This window comes from Osmerus mordax, chromosome 24 (assembly GCF_038355195.1).
Source record: "Osmerus mordax isolate fOsmMor3 chromosome 24, fOsmMor3.pri, whole genome shotgun sequence".
NCBI classification, from domain to species: Eukaryota; Metazoa; Chordata; class Actinopteri; order Osmeriformes; family Osmeridae; genus Osmerus; species Osmerus mordax.
The window spans coordinates 7,218,812-7,232,482 of NC_090073.1; the positions used below are offsets into that span (position 1 = coordinate 7,218,812).

Here is a 13,671-nt window from a genome sequence, read left to right on the forward strand (position 1 = left end):
CGTAAGTATTCTGTACAGTAATATACCTGTAACAATGGAAAACACTTGTATGTAATATAAATAAAGATATAAAGAACAACTGAAAAAGAGAATTGTCCTGAAAATAATCTATTTGGGGATATATTTGACAGCCTAAAGATTTCTGTTGTATTCATATGATAATCATGCGATTTGCGACTGTACAGGTCTCACCTAAAACCTCTGGTTTACGGCATATACTGTACGGTTCACACATTAGGAAGGTGATTATGTTCATACATTTCGCCACCAGATGTCAGCTTTGAGCAAGCACGCATGACTACACGGGAGGGTGTGCAAAACCCCGGACGGGGATGAACATCTGATGCGCAGCATCATCGTTCACGTTACATCCACGCTACTGGCCAGGCCGTTATCCACCGGGTGGAGTTGAGACAACAATGCGAGTGTAGTCGCCGGACACAAAGACGGAGTACAGTCAGTGATCGGAGCAACCAATACTGTGACCAGTAAGGTAATCAATGATATTGCTACTTAACAATAATTAGTCACCGGATAAGCTAAGAAGCTATCTACTGCCAGTGCATGTTATTGAAGCCAGCAGTTCGCTACAGTACTGGTACTGTACTATTGGATGGTTCGTAACTGGAACTGTTACTCTTGCTAGCTAGCTAGTGATGGCTAGTCGGCACATTTAACATGCTTGCTAGCTAGAATAGTTGAGTACCTAACCTAATATGACTTTTTTTTTTACATTTTAAGCCAAAGTTATCAATCAACAGTGCGTGAAATCATCTTTTAACATGGCTAATGGTAGCTAGTAGCTACCGCTCCAGCCACACCACAGCTCGAAATAGAACTGTCGTATGGTGATTGTGGGCTAACGACGTAGTGGTCGTAGTCGTGACTTAAATCTGGAGGGTGTCATCATTTCGGTTGGGTGGTTTTAACTGTTGTTCAATAAAGCTAGATCAGCTGTGTAACCAGTTTAGTCATGTCTTTCGCAAAATGTCAAATACCGTTGTACGCAGGACTAACGATGAGTAGTGTGTTCGCTAGTACCAAAAGTCCTAACTTCACTACTCCGGCTAGCTAGCCCAGCAACGTTAGCCGCATGTGAAACGCCAATGGTGATTTCTGCACAATAAATGTCATTGTCAAAACAAGTGCATGTGAAGAACGATCTCAGCTGCAGCTGTATGGAATGAAGGGCAGACTGTTAATATACCCTTGGGAAACATGGTTGATATGAAGGGTTATTTTGACCCAGCCACATCTCTCGTAAAAACAACATTCCCACGTTTATGAGCTATAGATTCATAACACTAAAAGAGAAACAACTTAACAGAACACAATGTTATTAGCTGAGTAACTTTGTTTTTGTGTTTTCCCCAGGGCTTATGCTAAACGACAGACAGGGTTGGAATGAGCCATTGACACCTTTAACACCTTGAGGATGTTGCAGTGGCATTGTATTTGGTTTGATTTCTTTGTTTTGACGAGAGAGACATCTCTCATCTGAAGCGACTAGCACACAGACTCTATATGTACCGAGGAGGCCTGGAGTTACACTAACAAGATGCTGACTTCCCCAGAGAGGGTGAACATGAGGAGGACTCTGGTCTCTCGGGATCCTTAATGAAGGCCTGCCCCTCCATACAGAGACAGAGGCTGTATAGGGCTGAGAAGTGACCCATCACCCCTCTAGCTGTTGGCCAGCCTTTTATATTCTCCATAGCATACACTACCTCCTCCCCTTCCATCCGGTTGGCAAGATGTTCTTTTTCCCCTTTGACAACCTCCTCTGCATCCTCCTGGGAATCTCTTTCACGGTATGGTTCACCCTGCTACTGGTCTTCATCATCGTGCCCGCCATCTTTGGGGTGTCCTTCGGTATTCGCCGGCTGTACATGAAAACTCTGCTGAAGATCTTTGAGGTGAGCAGGGGTGACAGGAATAGGGCTCATCTTCAGGCTGCTCTAAATGGAAATGTACAGGAACTGTAAAGTATCTAAGTTGTTACACATGTATGACAGATCCTAATAGAGGGAGACATAGACCTTCTGGAAGAGGGAGTTACTGTGACTGTGGCCTGCTCTCGAATGACATGCAGCGTTCTTTTAGACAGTGCATCATTTGCCCATAAGCTTTAGCTTGAGATGATCCTTGTATTGTTTTATTCACAATGTACTGTTTTCACCTTTTGCTTACCTCCCCACCTCTATTTGGCATTTGTCAGAGGTCTTTAGCTGTGAACAGGACTGGGACAATCCTTTATTAACTTTAGCTGTGGCCTGTATCTACAGTCATTGGGTTGTCTGTCTACTAATGTTGACGCAGATGGGAAGGACTTGTAGGCACACCCTTAAGTCAAATATAATATATTTTATTGTCAGTATAGAACTACGGAAGAGACTTTGTTAGTTGGCCACTGCCCACTGTCCGTATTTACAACATTACATTTTGAAACTATTTTGGGGATACGGTTGGTTCTTCGTGTTAGCCAGCGGATCATTAAGTAGTTGGGATCAGGAGAGTAGATCGCTGGCCTGGGGTGTATCTGTCCACTTAACAGGAGGTCTTCATGTAGAAAACCAGTTGATTTACGAAGCGACTGCGGGGAATCTGCACTGACTAGACCCGCTTCATCAACTGTCTATTTCTGGCCGTGTTCTCTGATTGGCGCCCAATCAGCACAGCCGAAAGCATCTGTTGCTCCTCCTGTATTCTAGACACTGGGGCAAGGAGTAGTCCATAATTGTTCGCTTCCCCACTATGTTAAAAAAAGAACCTAGGATAAAACTAGAGAAGGTTATCCAACCTCTCTCTTTTTCTGCTCTCGTTTGTGTCAGCGGCCGGTGTGTCAGCATTTTCCTATCAGTCCCTTCGAGATTGGAGATCTGTTACCTGAAATAACCAGAGAAAGAGTGGGTCTCGGATATTAATGGAATCATAGCTCACACCTCAGAGAGTACTGGTAATGGAGGGGAAAAAATGGCAGTTGCATGCCAGATCACATGGACATGGTAAATGTCTTGGCTGTGTCTTGAAAAAGACCACCATTTTCTCTTTTTCATTTATATTTCGTTTTACAGCCACATTGCATAACGGATTTAACTAGATCATCATTAGTTCTTGTCAGATTAGTTTCATAGGAGGTAGGATGTATAATACATGCATGCCCTGCTTTAGACCTCTGGTCATGTGAGCTTGGACTGACTCCTCTGTGACCTGGATGTGTGAGTTGGATTGAGGAGATATCTTGGCCTACTGTTGAGACGTAAGTCTGTCCTCGAGCAGAGCTATGGTTACGTCAGACGCCAGTCAGCCAAGCTCAGCTTCTTACGTCCACCCACCAAACCTTCAGAACAGACTCCACTACATCCGGAGCAAGTTATGGAACGAGAATATGAAGAAAACGGAAGTATAATGGCTTTTTCTGGCGAGTTAGAATGGAGGCAAAAACAAGGCCATATGTCGAATTCCTACTCACACACTCATCCTTTATTGGAGAGTGTTATGTAAGAGCCTCTGCTACCACACACCCTCTCCTGCTCTGGCACAGTGTGTGTTTGTCTGGCTCTGCTCTACCTTGCTCCAGTTTTCTGGCTCTGTTTTCCACTCTACTAAGCAGGCAGCATGGCTAAACATTCTCCTCCTCTACCCAACCCAAACTGGTATTAAATTGAGCTTCATGCCCAGGTGTAACAGCTAGACTTTGTGATCAACAAGGACCTGTATGTTCACTACTGGATTATCCAGCTGGTGTTGCGAATGGGTTCTCACGAGAACAACTGGGTCCAGCCACCATGTGACCAAAGTATATTGCTCCACACGCATATTTCTCTCATTTTCAGAATGAACAGACATCCTTTTCATTTTTGGGATATAGGTCCCCTCTTAACCAACTCCAGAAGCGTGTCGTCTCCCAGAAGCATGTATGGGGAGTGCAATAGCAGATGGTACTTGTCGACCGATGTGTTTAATACTGGGCTGTACTGTGTGTTCAGCTCCCTGCTCCCCTGACCATCCGTCACTGTAATGAGGGGGTGCTCTCTCCGTGGTGGGAACTAGCTCTCAGCCGAGTGCCTGTGTTTGGCGTGAAAGGTTCCGAGCTCCTGCCCTCCCCCACCCCCCAGGAGGTTAGACAGCTTCCCCTGTGCTCTGCTTGTTGTTGCTAAGGGAAGGGAGAACATTCTGTCCTTTTCCCTGGCTCCCAGTCCTGCCAAGCCTGTTTGTTTTAGCTTTAGGTGTACACATGGATAACACAATCTTTTAAGTCTGGATGTAAGGCTAGACAATCTGTCATTGAAGAGGAAACTAATGAAATGGCCTCTTCGATGTTGGCCGTGGAGTTATTTGAGAGCTCGGGGATCGTTTGAACTTGAGTCAATGTTCTGGAAGTGATGGGCCTTCCTTCTCAGAAACTCTTTGTGGAATGGGGAAAGGCTACAGGCGGATGGCTGCCTGTCGTGTGGATTAAGTGCCACACTGCTCTATATAGTACAGATCTACAGTTTCAACATTATATCACGTCTGTGAAATAGCTATATTCATAATCTGCTGTTATCAGTTTGCTATTAAATACATAGATGGGGTAAGCATATTATTAATCAGAGTTTCCATTTTTAAGGATTTAAATGTCTAGATTTCAAATTGAGTTTAATCAGATATTAATCTTTTTAAGTTTGGCTCTAAAACTCTTCTTTTGTTTTCCATCTAGTGGGCCACGCTGAGGATAGAGAGAGGAGCAAAAGAAAATAATCATCTCATATACAAGCCCTACTCTAATGGTGAGTTTGTGTGTGTGTGTTGTGGGAGGGCTGTGTGTAGTTTGTGTGTGACACCATCCCATAATGTCCTGCTGCTCCGTCCAGCCATCATTGCCAAGGAGCCCACCTCCCTGGAAGAGGAGATCAAAGAGATCCGACGCAGCGGCAGCAACCGTGACCTGGACTCCGCTTCCGAGTTCGAGATGTCCGACATCTTTTACTTCTGCCGGCGGGGCGTGGAGAGCATCATGGATGACGAGGTGATCAAGCGCTTCTCCGCCGAGGAGCTGGAGTCCTGGAACCTGCTGACGCGCAGCAACAACAACTTCCAGCACATCAGCCTGAGGCTGACCGTCATGTGGGGGCTGGGCGTGCTCATACGCTACGGCTTCCTGCTGCCACTCAGGTACGCCAGCTAGCCTCCCGCACCAGCTAGCCTAGCCTCTCTCACCAGCTAGCCTAGCCTCTCTCACCAGCTAGCCTCTCTCACCAGCTAGCCTAGCCTCTCTCACCAGCTAACCTAGCCTCTCTCACCAGCTAGCCTAGCCTCTCACCAGCTAGCCTAGCATCTCTCACCAGCTAGCCTAGCATCTCTCACCAGCTAGCCTCTCCCCTGCCTTCCTGCGATATACCAGCTAGCTGAGGTTCTCTTCAGCCGCTGCACTTGAGTACACCAGCTAGCTTAGCTCTCCTCCCCATTCAGGATACCAGTCCACTTCCAGTGAGGACGGAGGTTTCCCCCTCAGGGGTGAGAGTTGATTGGGGAGACAAATGGGTGACAGACCCAGGACTAACTCAGTCTGGCTTCAGTCCAGATACACATTTCCAAACCAGGCCACCGTTATCCCTCCATCCATCCAGACAGACAGACAGACAACACACCCACTAACCTAAACCCTAGGATTCCTTACTAGCTTGTATTCCATACTACCTCAAATCTAACTCGTTAACCCTTAACCAGCTGGTATTCCTGTTTATCATGTCCCTGCAAACAATGGTTTTGCAAATCTAGCCATGTTAGTCTCTCTCTCCTCCTAATAAAACCCATACAACCTCAGAGACCAGTGCTGTGATCCAGGGAGCGACTGAACTAGCTTTCTGCTGTGCATACGGTTGACACACAATCTGACCGAGTTGAAGGAGCAGGGGGAGCAGGGCGGGACCAAAGCTGTCCTGGACAAGCTGGTTATTATCTTGAGTGGTACCCAGAGGTCCCTAGCTAGGGACTTGAAAAGACACAATCTCCCAGTGACCCGCTTCACGCTCGGGATCCCGTTTCACCAGCCCTCCTCACCTCACAGCGGAGGGATTTGTCTCTCCCTTCCCGAGTAGTGGATCTCATTGGCCCTTGTAATCTGCTCCATCTCCAGCCGTGTGGGGATTCACCTGGATTAAACTCGTCAGTCTGCCCCCCCCCTCGCCACCTGTCTTAACTGCGGCCTAATGTGGCCGCTCTAGGTCTCTCCAGTTGACATGACAGTCATGGTTGTCTGACACAGAGTAGAGAGAATAGAATATAAACCGATGGAGAACATAGTCTACCTGCAGTGAGTAGTCTGCATTTGTTTCCCTGTGACCAGGCAGTAGGTAGGATGTTTCTTCTGGAACATAGAAGTTCTGTGTTAAGACGCACAGCCCACACACTGGTCTGTGTGTGTGACTGCTGTGTGTGTGACTGCTGTGCTGCTGTGTGTCTTCTACAGGGTAACACTGGCCTTCACAGGGGTGGGCCTTCTGGTGGTGCTGACCTCCATCATCGGGTTTCTTCCCAACGGAAGGTGAGACCTTTTTACCTGATTGTATTTGATCCCGTTCAACTTCCGGAACAGTCTGAGTGTTTCTGTGGAATCCGGGTGTCAGGTCTGTCCTCTGTCCCCGCAGGATGAAGAACCTCCTGAGCGAGAAGGTTCACCTGATGTGCTACAGGATCTGCGTACGAGCGCTCACTGCCATCATCACCTATCACGACAGGTTAGCGGCATCAAACGCGTTAAGCAACCACGTGTAGGGCATCGAAGGAGGGATTTTGATTGTAGTTTAAATCGTTTACATAGGACTTGGATCAAACGGTAGACAGAAACTGTCCGTTAAACAAAGTAGGAGAACTTGGTGTGTGTTTACCGTTGGAATGCAGCTTGCTAAGAGCTGTTCCTGGAAGAGGAGACAGCTAGGAGCCAGCATAGTCACTGTCTACATTAACTTCCACTGTGCTGAACAGAGCCAGCTTAGGTAGAGTACAAAAGTCTGTGGGCCGGACCACTCTCACACACACAAAAAGCTCAGGCTGGTCAGATGAGGCCTCCACATTCCAAACGAGGTGTAGTAGCCTTACAGATACCCAGCTCCAAATGGTCTTAACTCATCTGCCTTCCCCTGTTTTTAACATGGCTCCCCCCACTGTGTTCATTGGAAGCAGTAGAACATGCAAATGCATCTGCCTGTGGTCGTCATCACACGTCGGATGATAGTGGTATCTGGTGTTTGGAAATGTTTAAAGGAGGGCTTTTTCCCCCTCATTTGAATGGGAGGGAGGGGGGAGAGAGGGGGGAGAGAGGGGGGAGGGAGGGAGGGGGGGGAGGGAGGGAGGGAGGGAGGGAGGGAGGGGGGAGAGAGAGGGTGGAGAAAGGGGGGAGAGAGGGAGAGGGACAAACAAGGCCCAGGGCTCAGAGCTGAGCTGTCTCTGGGGTGCCCAAAAACGGATCTACAGGAAGTAGCACAGGAAGTGAAACGGCAATTTTCAAAACAAACCTCCACGTTAGTTGAAGGGTGTTCTCGCTCTGTTCCGCTCTGTATCAGATCAGTAGAGTCGGTAGAGTCAGTAGAGTCAGACTGATGTTCGCTCTGAGATGACTCACGGAGCTCGACAGCGGAAAGTTCGAGGTGACCCCTCGAACGATTGATTTTATTGACGCTCAGTCATTGTTGTGGCGGCGGCCATTGTCAGACACACGGTGCCTGGAGGCCTTCCCTGCTGTTGTGATGAGACGACTCGACTACTGTCTGAGCCAAGTCTCTCCCTGCCAGCATGACGAGTCAAACCACAGACGCTTGTTGCGGAACAGGAAATTCTGCGACAGAGAGATCTTGAGAAGTTGGCCGAACTGACGCCTACATTAAATAGTTGGGCGACTCCGGCAAGACTTGACAATTATTAGGGTGTGATGATTCACGAGTGACTTCCCAGGAATGTGGCATTTAAAGTTTGTGTCCCATCTTGCACTTCTCTCATTAGCCCTGGTTGGTGTTCGGTCGACAGTTCAGGACATGCAACACCAGACCAGAGGCCTGTTGTGACACACATGCTCTGCCCTGCTCTGGGAGGGCCTAAAAATACATGGAGTCACGGAGGGGTACTCCAGGGGGGGTAATAGGACCTGAAACATGCTCCCAGATCAGGCCCGACTCCAGCCCTTCAGCCTCGGCCTTTGAACTCCACCACCCTTTCTCTTCCCTTTCTTTTTTGTAGTCTTTGTTGGTTACAGTGAGGGGAAAGAGCGGACCTGTCTTGTGCTAGGTATGACCTCAGGCTGAACATTTTTTCATTTCCTGTCGGCCACTTCCTCCTGCAAGTCAGATCCCATCGACAAGGTTGTGTTTGATAAAGTTCGATGACATTCCTGTTTTCTTTCCCAACCTCTATCCCCCCCCTCTTTCCCCCTCTCTCTCTCTCTCTCTTCCTCTCTCTCTGCCTCTCTCTGCCTTTCTCTCTGCCTCTCTCTCTGCCTTTCTCTCTGCCTCTCTCTCTGCCTTTCTCTCTGCCTCTCTCTTTGCCTCTCTCTGCCTTTCCCTCCCTCCCTCCCTCTCTCCCTTCCTCCCCTGTCTCTCTCTGTCTCCCCAGTGAGAACAAGCCCAAGAATGGAGGGATCTGTGTGGCCAACCACACCTCCCCCATCGATGTCATCATCCTGGCCAGTGATGGCTGCTATGCAATGGTAACTTCATGCTGTCGCAAGACTACAATCACAGAGCCAGGGATGTAGAGATGCCGTCTCGCAGTTGAACATTTAATAAACAATAACCACCCTCAATGAAGTCAAAAACTTAACAGCCAACTAAGCTACACTTTATTTGAATTACGACAGGATTGGCAGGATTATTATTTATCCCTGTGTTTGCATGAGCTTTGTTTTATTTACAACTTGATTGTGTTGCAGGTTGGTCAAATACATGGAGGTTTGATGGGAGTTATTCAGAAGTCCATGGTGAAGGCCTGCCCTCACATCTGGTTTGAACGCTCTGAAGTAAAAGACCGACACCTGGTGGCTAAAAGGTGCAGTTGCACATTGAAGTGCTTCTGTTTACTGTGGCCCTGTTAACCCCCCCCCCCCTCGGTGGAATGAGAAATCAGACTTAGCGTTTCTAATAAACTGTATATTGTTTGGTGCAGATTGAGCGATCACGTCGAAGACAAGACCAAGCTTCCTATTTTAATATTCCCCGAGGGTAAGTTGTTTTTGGGTATCTGCTCTGCTACACATGAAGCAACGTGACTGGTCTTAGACTGGGGCTGTGATTGGAAGACGTGTCGCGTGTAATCGTCCTGTTGTCCTTGGCTGTTGCGTCCCCAAGGTACCTGCATCAACAACACGTCAGTCATGATGTTCAAAAAGGGCAGCTTTGAAATCGGCTCCACAGTCTACCCTGTAGCAATCAAGGTGAGAACTCCTTCTCGGCCACTGCGTGTGTAAAAGACCCTGTGTGTGTGTAAGTAAAAGACACACAGTGTGTGTGTGTCATTAAGAGACTGTTTTTCTGTACTCCTAACCCTTCTGTGCGTGTCCCCGGTCTCTCAGTACGACCCCCGCTTTGGAGACGCCTTCTGGAACAGCAGCAAGTTCGGAATGGTCAGCTACCTGCTGAGGATGATGAGCAGCTGGGCCATCGTGTGCAGTGTGTGGTACCTGCCCCCCATGAGCAAGGAGGTCAGCCCTGCCCCCTCCCCCCCCCCCCCCCGGCCACCTGCCCCCCTCGCCCGAGAGCATGCTTGTTTACCTGGGTCCACCAGGGATTGTATTTGGGCATGCAAATGACACTTCGAGAGGGATTTCAAATCCGTGGCCGCTCAGCCAGCGTCGAGGCTGTGACGGTGGCCATCTTTTGATTTTAAAGAAATGTTATTCAAAGTGGCTTTCGCTGATTTCCCTAATGTGTCTGGGCCTCATGGGCAAGTCATTCCAGGGTTGGGGGAAAAAGCGATCATGAATAAGGTTTGGCTCGGCACATAGACCTCGATGTTAGCCAGTGGGGTTCAGGTTGACCTTTTCCCCTCCATTACAATTCCACTGCGCTCCATGCCAGGCCAGCCAGGAACAGCTCCTGAACAACAGGAAAGAGAGGGGAACCCACCCACCCCCTCCCAGAACAGAGAGCGTGTGAGGCAGGGCCCAAACGGCCCCAGTGCCCTGACCGTACATAAACCCCACACTGATATGGAAAGCAGAAGGGAAGGCAAGTCACTCTCTCTCACTCTCTCTCACTCTCTGAACGTCAGAGTCTGATGAGCGCAGTGGGCCGCGAATCAGGTCCCTGGCCTGCCCTTTGATCGGATTTTCCACTGCACTTAGGCTGGAGCAGAGAGGGCCGAGAGAGCTCCCTCCACCCCCTCCTCCTCCTCCTGCCTGGTCATGAGGGATCTCATTGCCAAAATCATTAGCCTCCATATTTAGTCTCCTTCAGGGAGAGCTTCCTGATGCACTTCAAAAGGGAGGGAATCTATTCTAAACAACGTTTTAAGTAACGGTATTAGCATGCTACGTGCTAACTCCCAGGTTCTCCCCCAGGATGTGTGATGTGTGGTTAAAGCTGGGAGTCAGGTGGCTGAGCGGTTAGAGAGTCGGGCTAGTAATCAGAAGGTTGCTAGTTCGATTCCCGGCAATGCAAAATTACGTTTTGTCCTTGGGCAAAGCACTTCACCCTACTTGCCTCGGGGGGAATGTCCCTGTACTTACTGTAAGTTGCTCTGGATAAGAGCGTCTGCTAAATGACAACATTTAAATGTACATGTAAAGCTGAGCGTCCGAGCCGGCCCTGACTCCCTGTGTCTCCTCTGTTCTGAGCAGGAGGGAGAGGATGCGGTGCAGTTCGCCAACCGCGTGAAGTCGGCCATCGCCAGGCAGGGAGGTCTGGTCGACCTGCTGTGGTAAGCAAGGCGGTCGCACGCTCCGGCAAACTTGACGATTAACGATGAGTCGTGACCTTTGCTTGACCTCTTTGTTTGTTGTTTTTGTTGTTGTTTGTTTTTTAGGGATGGAGGTTTGAAACGAGGAAAGGTAAAAGATACCTTTAAAGAGGAGCAACAGAAGCTATACAGCAAAATGCTCGTAGGAACACAAGAGGACCGGAGTCGTTCTTGAGGAGAAACCCCGTCTGGAGACGGGGCGGATCCCTCTCACTGGGCACTGCCGGACTGACGGTCTGCTCTCCACGGGAGGGTCGAAACCTCCCCCCTCCCCCCCCCACCCTTGACGTCAGGAATCTCCCGTTGCTTCCTTGGTCCTTGCCTCCGCCTGGCATATCATGTCCTCATAACTGTCCCACTCCAGTCCGAGCTTAACTCTCCCTGTGTTGTCTTGGGTCGACGGTGGACTTTCTCGCTGTGGCGCACGCGGAGAAAACGGCGGCGTCTTCCCTCGTGACGGACACCTTTTTGCGAGACAAATGTATTTGTCCCTTTTTGTTTTAATTTTTTCTTCCATGTTTTGTTGTTGTTGTTAGTGTTATGCAGTTATTCTTGCAATGGTTCTAAGCAGCTGTTATATGACCAGAGACAGAGGTGGGGTACATAATAGTGTAAAGGGTGTATTGAAGGGAAACTGGTGACCATGTCAGGAAGTGAATGTCTTGCAATCTGCCACGTTTACGTCACTCATGCCATGCTCAGTTTGTATTTTTTATTGTTGACTTCTGTTTCAAGCGTTTAAATCCCCATGTACAATAATCAAAGCACAGGGGAGCCTGGATTCTGTGTTCATTAGTGCTTCTCTCCATGGAATGTGGAGATTTGTTCACGTTATGAAATGGAGAAGGGTGTCACTCCATGGCAGGGATAGGGGTCTGGTCCTCTGTATGAAACATGTTACAGACCCCCTCCCCGCCCCTCCTCCTACTGTGCCATTGAACTGGGAGGTTTTCTAAGCCCCCCCCCCCCCCATATGTTTCAGAAACAGATTAGCTTTCTTACTAAGCAGCAAACTAATTTCAATTAACGTCTCCACTTATTGTTAGTTACGACATGGTTGTAACGTGTCGTTACCCCTTATGTATGTGATGTAAAATATATAAACATGCCCCCCCACCACCACAAAACCTAATAATTTATTAATACTTCCCCTTCTTAAACGGACCTCTGGGCCTCGTCTATTGTAGGAATCGTCTTGCCAAATCCTTTTGACCTTCCTCTGCTCTTGTTTTCGTCTGCCATCTTCCCCCCTGCTTGGCGGCACCTTGGTGGAGTGAGAACGTAGCTAGTTCTCTCTGTGTTCTGAGGCAGTGCAGGGAGATGTCGAGAGAGATTGTACTATGCCTGTTTAATCATAGGTCGTTCTACCATCGTGACCTGTACCGGGCAAGGGTATAGATGACATGTAACCAATACACAAAAAAAAGATTCCCAGGAGGAGCAAAATTGATTGATTTGGAAAGATCGCATTGAGATTTGTTGATGCTGGCATTCACTTGGGTCCTTTCAGGATTCCTGTTTTGTATACAAACAAACAGTAGGCAAAGTAAGACTTTGGACCCACTGAGACAGCCAAATGGAAATAGCATGCAGGCCAGCTCGCTGGTCAGTTTGCCAGTAGTGGGGCAAATGTGGGTGTTAACGGTGCATTTCATCCTGTAGCAGAATGCTAACTCTGTATTGTTGACTTGACTCATTGCTTGGTAACCTGTTGAAGACCCATAGCCATCCAAGTCATTCCCATGGCTCTTGACATCATTCATAATAAACCCTCTGTTTAAATAAGGTTTCCAGAGTTTTAATTGGTTTAAATGTCACCTACAAAACACGATCCGTGGGTGTCTTTCTGATAGTACCCATGGCAACTGAGAAGAAACTTTAACGTCGATGAATGCAGTAGTGGTGACGGCAGAAGGCTTCTCTTGGAGAGTTCTCTTTATTCTGCATCTGTCCCATTAGTCTACCGTACACGCAGGGACAGGTTGTCCCCGCCAGAACCGTCTTCGTGCTTGGCTAAGTTATCGCTAGCGGTTCTGTTGGGAGCCTGTCCAGAACCCAGCTTGTGTCCGAGCGGTGACAAACTACCTCAGATTCCTTTCAGTGTTTTTCCCTTTAGGGAGGAGGGGGGGGGGGGGGGTGTTTTGTATTCACGACTGATGACAACACGACATTCTCAAGCCCCGGTGAGCTGCAAGGGCTCCGAATGGATGCATTGACCGCAGGGGATAAAGCACACACAAAGCCTAGAGGAGACACAGGAGGAAGCAGGGAGAAAACCTGAAAGGTTGGTTGTGTAAACCATGCCATGGTTCAACAGCTCACTGCCAGCACCATGGAAAGGCTGGCTAAGGCCTCAATAAGGTTTCCCTTCAAGCCTCATTTACACGCCGACGGAACAATCCAGTGCGGTTTCGTACAGTAGGTCTCCAAATATACCTGCACTGCATAGGGTCACACTGGTGTACACCAGAGAACAACAATACAAGCTTTTAAGACAATGGTATAACCTACAGCATGTGGAGCTTCAAAAACTTGAGGGTTTTAACCAATAAGGTGGGCAAGCATCCAAGTGGAAAATAACATGATTGTTAATTTAAGTCAATTGGATAAAAAAAAAGGCTGTCCCATGATAATAAAAAAACAAAACGTAAATGAGTTACAATAGGCTATTAGGATCAGAATCTATTTGTTAATAATTAGACAAATGTAGGCTATCCTAAATAGGCCTAGTTTTTAAAATTC

The 13,671-nt window shown here is 48.2% G+C and overlaps 1 protein-coding gene across 1 annotated transcript; it reads left to right on the forward strand.

The window, feature by feature from the left end:
• The first annotated feature begins 363 nt into the window (after positions 1-363).
• Positions 364-12,708, forward strand: LOC136933030 (glycerol-3-phosphate acyltransferase 4). Its single transcript, XM_067228381.1, has 13 exons — positions 364-493; positions 1,375-1,916; positions 4,703-4,772; positions 4,857-5,157; positions 6,455-6,529; positions 6,633-6,722; positions 8,590-8,683; positions 8,906-9,021; positions 9,139-9,194; positions 9,321-9,406; positions 9,545-9,673; positions 10,811-10,890; positions 10,996-12,708. The coding sequence occupies exons 2-13, from the start codon at positions 1,755-1,757 to the stop codon at positions 11,102-11,104; spliced, it is 1,368 nt and encodes a 455-aa protein (XP_067084482.1). The 5' UTR covers positions 364-493; positions 1,375-1,754; the 3' UTR covers positions 11,105-12,708.
• Positions 12,709-13,671: the final 963 nt, after the last annotated feature.

Bases quoted from the DNA above. Each gene is read 5' to 3' on its own strand.
- LOC136933030 (XM_067228381.1), top strand. From the start codon at position 1,755: ATGTTCTTTTTCCCCTTTGACAACCTCCTCTGCATCCTCCTGGGAATC. The intron at 9,195-9,320 runs GTAAGTTGTTTT...TGCGTCCCCAAG, and splicing joins TATTTTAATATTCCCCGAGG to GTACCTGCATCAACAACACG. The intron at 9,407-9,544 runs GTGAGAACTCCT...CCGGTCTCTCAG, and splicing joins TCTACCCTGTAGCAATCAAG to TACGACCCCCGCTTTGGAGA.